The sequence below is a fragment of the Aricia agestis genome, chromosome 15 (assembly GCF_905147365.1).
Source record: "Aricia agestis chromosome 15, ilAriAges1.1, whole genome shotgun sequence".
NCBI lineage: Eukaryota > Metazoa > Arthropoda > Insecta > Lepidoptera > Lycaenidae > Aricia > Aricia agestis.
The window spans coordinates 5,811,187-5,821,178 of NC_056420.1; the positions used below are offsets into that span (position 1 = coordinate 5,811,187).

At 36.9% G+C, this 9,992-nt stretch overlaps 1 protein-coding gene across 1 annotated transcript; it reads right to left on the bottom strand.

The window, feature by feature from the left end:
• Nucleotides 1–6,220: 6,220 nt before the first annotated feature.
• Nucleotides 6,221–8,699, bottom strand: LOC121734455. Its single transcript, XM_042125068.1, has 2 exons — nucleotides 7,503–8,699; nucleotides 6,221–6,313 (listed from the first exon to the last, which is right to left on the bottom strand). The coding sequence occupies exons 1-2, from the start codon at nucleotides 8,697–8,699 to the stop codon at nucleotides 6,221–6,223; spliced, it is 1,290 nt and encodes a 429-aa protein (XP_041981002.1).
• Between the last annotated feature and the right edge of the window lie 1,293 nt (nucleotides 8,700–9,992).

Consider the following 9,992-nt stretch of genomic DNA (forward strand, 5'->3'; position numbering starts at 1 on the left):
TCACTACAGCATGGTTCCCCAGATCAGGAATGTGGTTTACCAACACTGAGCGTGCAACTGCATTAGTGCATATAACATCTATGAGGGTTTCAGAATGCTCTGTAAAATGTGTGGGAGAAGTAACGATTTGCTTAATTTGCAATGATTCAAAAAACTGTGAGAGTAGTTTTGTCTTATTATCTGACTGCTGAAGTATATTTATATTAAAATCACCTACTAAGATAATATAATCATGTGATGCAAGTGAGCACCACGTCTGAGTCAGAGCATCAATGAATAGATTTACATCCATCCAGGGAGGCCTGTATGCGGTTCCCACGGCTATTTTTAATCCGTTCAGTTTTAGATCGAGCCAGATTTGCTCAACAGATTGCGTCTCGGCTATAGGTATCAGGCGCGAACTAACACCTTGCCTAACATAGAACCCAACTCCGCCTCCACGACCACCTCGGATATTACTGGGCCGTGGCATATGGCGAAGTTTGTACCCCGACACTTTAGGAGCTTTGCCATCTTCACCCTGCCTGAGCCAGGTTTCGTTAATAGCCATTACATCCACTGATAAGCGTTCCATCATGGCAGTAAACTCGTCGTGTCTGGTTCCCAATGAACCCGCATTAAAGAGCCCTACCGTAAATAATTTGTTATCTTTGTTATTCATTGCTGTGGTTCATAATATATTAAAATAATAATTTGTAAAGTGAATAATGATAAGATAATATAGTGTAATAATAAAATGAATATAATATAGTCATAATTGTTTGTAACAGAAAATATAACAGATTTTATATAATATGATGTTGTATAAAATAGTATATTAGAATACTTAGTTAAAATAGTATGAAGAAATATTGTAAGTGTACCTTGTGTAATATTAATTATAGTGACATACCATATTTCAAATAAGACAAATATTATTAAGATTATGAGAACTAAAGTGGTATCAACTATAAAAAATGTGCATTTTCCCAAACCAGATCTGACAGAACTAATAGTAAGTGTTAGTGACAGTTCCCTTATGAGATAATAAAATACAAGTAAATTAAAACATTGATTGTAACTAATAAAAAACAAAATTTTAGGATTGTGAGGTGCCGAAGACACGTATGATGTCAGCTTCATTGCGAAAGAGGTGAACGGGGCTTCCATCAGCCTGTCGGGCATATATACGCCCACGCCTTGTCCACGAGTAGCGCCATTTCTTCGAGCTACACTCCTCCCGCACCTTGCGGTATAGGAGGCGGTTGTGCCAGGTGAGCCGTTCGTTGACAAAAACCTGCCCGTAGTCTGCGGTACGACCGCGGCGCACGCGGGCTGCCTTCAGCAGCTCGTCCCGAAGGTCTCGACGCGCCAGCCGCACCACGACGCGGCGCGGGCGGCCGCCCTCTGCCGGCGGTGCTCCAATACGCTCAGTGAACACAACGTCACGTGACTCCAGAGGCACTCCCAGCTGCGTAGCCAGGACGGTGACGGTGTGCATGATATTTTCTCCCTTCACCTCGTTATCCCTTGCCACACATAGATGATCAAGTTGCTAAATTAGCAGGGAAACGCTATTTTACGACCTTGGATTTGGCCCAAGGTTACTACCAAGTAAAAATTTCAGAAGATTCTGTTCATAAAACTGCTTTTGTAACTCCTTCTGGTCAGTATGAGTTTCTTAAAATGCCTTTTGGTTTAGCTAATGCCCCTGCGGTTTTCTCTCGTCTAATAAAACTTTCCCTTAATGATGTCATAAACGATGTAAGTACATATTTAGACGATGTCATGCTTCCAACAGTCAGTGTAGAGGCTGGAATAGCCTTATTAGGTCGCGTTTTAGGACTTTTAGAAAAAGCTAATTTAAAACTAAATTTTAAAAAATGTTCTTTTCTTAAGACAAGCGTTAATTATTTAGGTCACGAAATCGCGGCTGGTACAATCCGGCCTGGTCAAAATAAAATTAACTGCGTTACAGAATATCCACGACCTAAGAACGTACATGAGATAAGACAGTTTATTGGATTGACTTCTTATTTTCGGAAATTTATTCGTGGTTTCGCCGAAATAGCCTTTCCCTTAACTAAACTCACAAAGAAAGAAGTAGAATGGTGCTGGGTACCTGAACAAGAAAGCGCATTTCAAACATTAAAAATTAGATTAACCGAGAGACCTGTCCTTGCTATTTATGATAGTAAAGCAAATACAGAGTTGCACACCGACGCGAGTAAGTTAGGCTTAGGTGGCATACTAATGCAGTATCAGACAGATGGGTTTATTAAGCCAGTTGCATATTTTAGTAGGGTAACGTCGAAAGAAGAACAATTCTACCATAGTTATGAACTCGAAACTCTGGCCGTGGTAGAATCGTTAAAACGTTTCAGAATTTATTTGACTGGAATACAAGTAAAAGTTGTGACTGATTGTGCCGCTTTACGTACTACATTAGTAAAGAAAGATCTCGTTCCGCGCATAGCTAGATGGTGGCTTACTATTCAGGACTTTGATTTACAAATAGAATACAGACCAGGAGAAAAAATGAAACACGTAGATGCGCTTAGTAGAAACCCTCTTGCAGAATCTATATTTCAAATCGATGAATCCGATTGGTTAGTTACACTTCAGTTGCAAGATGATAATATCCAGCATATATTGAGGCAATTACATAATTGTAGTCCCAATCCTGATTTAAGAAACAATTTTGTCGTCAAAGATAACAAACTGTATAGAAAGACTGTACATGGTGATAGATTCGTAATCCCAAAGCTAGCTAAATATGGGCTTTTACTAAAATACCATGATCAAATAGGGCATCCGGGTTTTGACAGATGTGAAAAAATTATAAAAACTCAATTCTGGTTTCCAAATATGACTCGTTTTATTAGAAAATATATTAAATCGTGCTTACAGTGTGCCTACGGCAAATCTGAGTACGGTAAAAAACAAGGAGAATTATTCCCGATCGACAAAATAAATATACCTATGCATACTTTACACGCTGACCACTTGGGTCCGTTTGTTAGAACAAGAAAGGGCAATACTTACGTGCTCATTATTATAGACTCTTTTACAAAATTCGTTTTCGCAAGAGCTGTTAAAAATTGTAGTTCCGTGGAAACAATAAAACATTTAAAAGATATCTTTAATATTTTTGGTCGCCCTCATAGAGTAATTACTGACCAAGGTAAAGCATTCACTAGTCGTTATTTTAAAGAGTTTGCCCAAGAATTTCAGTTTAAGCATATACTTAACGCTATAGCAAGTCCTAGATCCAATGGTCAGGTAGAACGAATAAATAGAACTATTTTAGATGGACTTAATACAATGTCTGATAGTGAAAACACTTGGGATGATAAAGTTACAGATATTGTGTGGGGGATAAATAATACTCCAAATTCTAGTACCACATTCTGCCCATTCAAATTAATGTTCGGTCACGAAAACTCTCGGTTACCAGCTTATCCTTTAGATCAATTAAATGACGAAGCATCTCGAGATGACGGCTTGCTTAGTAGACGGCAGACTGCTAAATTACACATCGATCGAAACATGACAATTATGAAGAAACAGTTCGACAAATCTCGAAAAAAATGTAATAAGTACTCGATAGGACAATTAGTATTATGGAAGGGAGGAGCTACAAAGGATGTACATTCGAAAGTTTCACAAAAATTAAAAAGTCCGTACACCGGTCCGTATAAGATTATTAAAGCAGAACCTAACATTGATCGTTATACAATTTGTAGTGTAAAAGGAATTAAGGGTTATAAGAAGTTTGATGCAGTAGTTCGGGGCGAAGCACTAAGACCTTACAAATCCGTTATTTCTGATGCTGATAGCTCTTCCAGTAGTGACAGAGAAGTAGATAGAGACGATCTAATAGATTTACTCGAAAGTTAAATTGTCTAAGATTGTATATTAATTATTAATTGATAGCTATTATTCAGTGATTAAAATAAATATTTTCAATTGCTGCTGAAATCAAGTTATTAAATCCTGTATTTTAAATATAAAAATTTCGTCTGTGTGACAGTATGAACATTTTTTTTTTAGTCTGTGTGACAGTAGGCTATTAATTACTAGAATTTCCGTCTGAGCCAGGTTACATTGTGATTCCTAGGTCTGTGTGACTAGTCTGTGACTGATGTCTATGTGACTGATGTCTATGTGACTGATGTCTATGTGACTGATGTCTATGTGACTGATGTCTATGTGACTGATGTCTATGTGACTGATGTCTTGACTGATGTCTATGTGACTGATGTCTATGTGACTGATGTCTATGTGACTGATGTCTATGTGACTGATGTCTATGTGACTGATGTCTATGTGACTGATGTCACATAGACTCTTTAACTTTCGAGTAAATCTATTAGATCGTCTCTATCTACTTCTCTGTCACTACTGGAAGAGCTATCAGCATCAGAAATAACGGATTTGTAAGGTCTTAGTGCTTCGCCCCGAACTACTGCATCAAACTTCTTATAACCCTTAATTCCTTTTACACTACAAATTGTATAACGATCAATGTTAGGTTCTGCTTTAATAATCTTATACGGACCGGTGTACGGACTTTTTAATTTTTGTGAAACTTTCGAATGTACATCCTTTGTAGCTCCTCCCTTCCATAATACTAATTGTCCTATCGAGTACTTATTACATTTTTTTCGAGATTTGTCGAACTGTTTCTTCATAATTGTCATGTTTCGATCGATGTGTAATTTAGCAGTCTGCCGTCTACTAAGCAAGCCGTCATCTCGAGATGCTTCGTCATTTAATTGATCTAAAGGATAAGCTGGTAACCGAGAGTTTTCGTGACCGAACATTAATTTGAATGGGCAGAATGTGGTACTAGAATTTGGAGTATTATTTATCCCCCACACAATATCTGTAACTTTATCATCCCAAGTGTTTTCACTATCAGACATTGTATTAAGTCCATCTAAAATAGTTCTATTTATTCGTTCTACCTGACCATTGGATCTAGGACTTGCTATAGCGTTAAGTATATGCTTAAACTGAAATTCTTGGGCAAACTCTTTAAAATAACGACTAGTGAATGCTTTACCTTGGTCAGTAATTACTCTATGAGGGCGACCAAAAATATTAAAGATATCTTTTAAATGTTTTATTGTTTCCACGGAACTACAATTTTTAACAGCTCTTGCGAAAACGAATTTTGTAAAAGAGTCTATAATAATGAGCACGTAAGTATTGCCCTTTCTTGTTCTAACAAACGGACCCAAGTGGTCAGCGTGTAAAGTATGCATAGGTATATTTATTTTGTCGATCGGGAATAATTCTCCTTGTTTTTTACCGTACTCAGATTTGCCGTAGGCACACTGTAAGCACGATTTAATATATTTTCTAATAAAACGAGTCATATTTGGAAACCAGAATTGAGTTTTTATAATTTTTTCACATCTGTCAAAACCCGGATGCCCTATTTGATCATGGTATTTTAGTAAAAGCCCATATTTAGCTAGCTTTGGGATTACGAATCTATCACCATGTACAGTCTTTCTATACAGTTTGTTATCTTTGACGACAAAATTGTTTCTTAAATCAGGATTGGGACTACAATTATGTAATTGCCTCAATATATGCTGGATATTATCATCTTGCAACTGAAGTGTAACTAACCAATCGGATTCATCGATTTGAAATATAGATTCTGCAAGAGGGTTTCTACTAAGCGCATCTACGTGTTTCATTTTTTCTCCTGGTCTGTATTCTATTTGTAAATCAAAGTCCTGAATAGTAAGCCACCATCTAGCTATGCGCGGAACGAGATCTTTCTTTACTAATGTAGTACGTAAAGCGGCACAATCAGTCACAACTTTTACTTGTATTCCAGTCAAATAAATTCTGAAACGTTTTAACGATTCTACCACGGCCAGAGTTTCGAGTTCATAACTATGGTAGAATTGTTCTTCTTTCGACGTTACCCTACTAAAATATGCAACTGGCTTAATAAACCCATCTGTCTGATACTGCATTAGTATGCCACCTAAGCCTAACTTACTCGCGTCGGTGTGCAACTCTGTATTTGCTTTACTATCATAAATAGCAAGGACAGGTCTCTCGGTTAATCTAATTTTTAATGTTTGAAATGCGCTTTCTTGTTCAGGTACCCAGCACCATTCTACTTCTTTCTTTGTGAGTTTAGTTAAGGGAAAGGCTATTTCGGCGAAACCACGAATAAATTTCCGAAAATAAGAAGTCAATCCAATAAACTGTCTTATCTCATGTACGTTCTTAGGTCGTGGATATTCTGTAACGCAGTTAATTTTATTTTGACCAGGCCGGATTGTACCAGCCGCGATTTCGTGACCTAAATAATTAACGCTTGTCTTAAGAAAAGAACATTTTTTAAAATTTAGTTTTAAATTAGCTTTTTCTAAAAGTCCTAAAACGCGACCTAATAAGGCTATTCCAGCCTCTACACTGACTGTTGGAAGCATGACATCGTCTAAATATGTACTTACATCGTTTATGACATCATTAAGGGAAAGTTTTATTAGACGAGAGAAAACCGCAGGGGCATTAGCTAAACCAAAAGGCATTTTAAGAAACTCATACTGACCAGAAGGAGTTACAAAAGCAGTTTTATGAACAGAATCTTCTGAAATTTTTACTTGGTAGTAACCTTGGGCCAAATCCAAGGTCGTAAAATAGCGTTTCCCTGCTAATTTAGCAACTTGATCATCTATGTGTGGCAAGGGATAACGATCTTTAATGGTCTGGGAATTTAGTGCCCTGTAATCTATGCAAAGTCTGTAGTCTCCATCTTTTTTCCTCACTAACACCACTGGACTTGCATATTCTGACATTGACTCGCGGACTATGCCCGCGTCAATTAGATCCTGCACCTTAGACATAACAATTTGATTTTCTTTATGGGATAGCCTGTATGGTTTAAAATGTACTGGTCTATCAGTTGTTGTCCGAATATGCATTTCCATAAGATCGGTACAACCTAAATCTTTAGAATCTCTTGCAAAAAGGTAGTCGTATTTATTTAACAATGAAATTAATTTATCAAGATCCTCTTTTTCTAAATCACCTACATCTATTTCGCCTAAGTCAGTTAAATGAGTGCTATTAGTCTTAGCAGAAAAGTCAACTGTCATAACGTTTTGAGTTATTTGATTGGATATAGTGGTTATCGGGACTGCACGTGCAATAAGTCTGTGAGCCGAAAAGCTTACAGGCTCTTCACCAAAATTAAAGAATTTTAAATATCCTTCGATGCAGATAACTCCTCCAGGTATAGCGTAACTTGTTTTACCTATTTCTACGTACACAGAGTTTGTTAAAAAGTACACATTTTCATTTGATTCATAATCTACAAAAACGTTTAACAATTTTAGACTCTGAGGTGGTACAGTTACATCGCACTTTAAGAACACGTTATATTTAGAATCAAAATCATCACTATTTAATTTAATATCACGAAGTGTATCGTAAGATTCATAAGTCGCTATAAATTTGGCAGAGTTTGATGTAGTAACAAGACTAACACCTATTTGATTAATCATGGATTGCCCAATTATTAAATCTATATTACACATATTACAGTTAGTTACCTCGACGTCTCCTTTCAAGTACAAATTATCTATGTATATTTTAATGTGTGACCTGCCTAATGATTGAGTATGAGCTCCTCCAAAACCTTTCATTACTATATTAGACGGTAATATTTGAAGCTCCAGTTCTTTCGCTTTCTTTAAGCTTAACACATTTAATTTGCTGCCTGTATCAATATAAACAACTAAACTCGAGGTACCAACAAATGCTAGGCGCTTGTAAATGCTCCAGAACTTGTCATTTAAATTAAGCATCAGTAAACTCACCGGAGTCGGCTGCACCTGTTGTCGCGATGGTCCCGGCGTGGCGGCCAGCCAGCAGCTTGCCGAAGTGTGACCGTTCCGCTGGCAGATGTCACACCGTTGTTGTGCTCGACAATCACGAAACTCGTGTCCGATGCGCCGACAAATGTAGCACCGTTTCACTCCAGAGCGATGAGCAGTCGTAGAGTTTTCTTCCGCGGCACCCCTCCGCCACGATGATTTCCGAGAAGTTAAAGATGAGATATTATCTCTCTTATAATTTTCTAGAGAGGATAGGTATCCAAAATACAACATTTCTGGTGTCTCGCACTTATACGCTTTAGCATTAGCACGCAATTCTACCGGAAGCCCTCTTATTATGCAAGAAATTGCATCTTCGCCACTGATGTTGCATTTTCGTAGCAGTGATAGCTTGTCGTGATAATAACGGGTCATCGTTTCAGACTCCTCCTTATTTCTAGCCAACATAGTGCTTAATTTATCCACAAAGTCAACTGAACGTGGAAATGCAATCTCTAGAGCTCGTTTCCATGCATCCCATTCAAGATTGTAATCGTCGAGCTCATCGTACCATCGTCTGGCTGAACCTCGTAGACGAAGCTGCATAACGAATTGTCTCTGCACCGAATCCCAACCGTAGACATCACCAAGTTGGTCAATTTTATGTAGCCAGCTGGTGACATTGGCTGTGCCATCTTCTGGCCGAAATTTAGGAATAATTTCAGCATCAGCATGAGTCACTCGGGTTGTTTTCCTTTTTATTATAGGTGCAGAGCTTTGCGTGGATTCATCAGAAAAAAAAATTTCATCACTTGCTGACCTTTCTCGTTTCCTTTTTCCAAGTCCGGCTGCGTAGGGTCCCGACATCTTGTCTATAATACCACTTCTGAGATGTGAAGAATGGAATAAAATTCACTTAGTCGCACTATTATAAATTTATTCAGACTGGCAGAGCTTCCGCCTTACAAGATTATTCAGTAACAACTGTGTCGGTTTACAGAAAGTCCTGCCATTTTATACAACTGAAAACAATAACAAACTGTTAATTTAAAATATCACAATAACATCCGGAATTACAACCAAGTACAAATCAGCAGTATAAATTCAAATGAACTTAATTATTATATTAATATGAAATTCAATAAATTATCATGTGTCTAAATATAACTATTACATTATATTCCCAATTATTAAATTATATGAGTATAGATATGGATGTGACGTAATTGGTAATTTAATCACTAGCACTTTAAAATAACTACAATTATAGTAACGATATAATTAATTAAAAGTATGATCAAATAAAATAAATAATAATCGAATAATAGCAATTAGTAAATCAAGTAGAAAATAACAATGTGGATCCGGAAGTAGCATCACTGGCGAGCCTGTGGGCGGCTGGTGGTCGCTAACAAATCGACGGGTGCAAAGTAAAAAGAGTCATCTACAAAACAGCTACTTTTCAGGAGAGCGCATAATAGGAAAAAATGCTCCCATTTTGTCAATTTCCAATCAAATTTATTGAAATTTTCATCGTTGTTTCATTATTTATAAATTAATCCACATGTATATTTAATTTCTTCTATTTATGTTTAATTTACGAGATATTGTAGTTGTCTGCATCTACATTGCGCTTGAAAATATGACAACTGAGTTAACTACCACTTGGTCGTTTCTACGTGGGAATTAAAAATTATATTTATTAAAGTATTTTTACCGATTACTAGTGCGATTATCAGTACCTACGTAAAGTGTAACACTTTATTTTATTAAAATATGTAGTTAATGCCCGTTTTACACCTTAAAAACACCAAGTTCAGAACATAATTGCATAGATATCTTTTTCTACGTTGTCGATTCGGTGCAAGGTGCACGATTTAGAAGGAAGTTAAAATATGAAATACTAGCTTTTGCTCGCGGCTTCGCTCGCGTGGAATTTGAAAATCACGTAAAATGCAAATATTCCTGTAAGCTCCCTTAGAAACATGATGTTATTCCAAGACCAAAAGTAGCCTAGTAACATAGGCGGTTTCATCTTTTCAAATAAGTTTATGCCAAAAAACAATACGATTAGTTTCTTAGTTAGAGCGTGAAAGGACAAACAAACAAATAAATAAATAAACAAACATACTTTCCCATTTTAATATTAGTTTGGATATA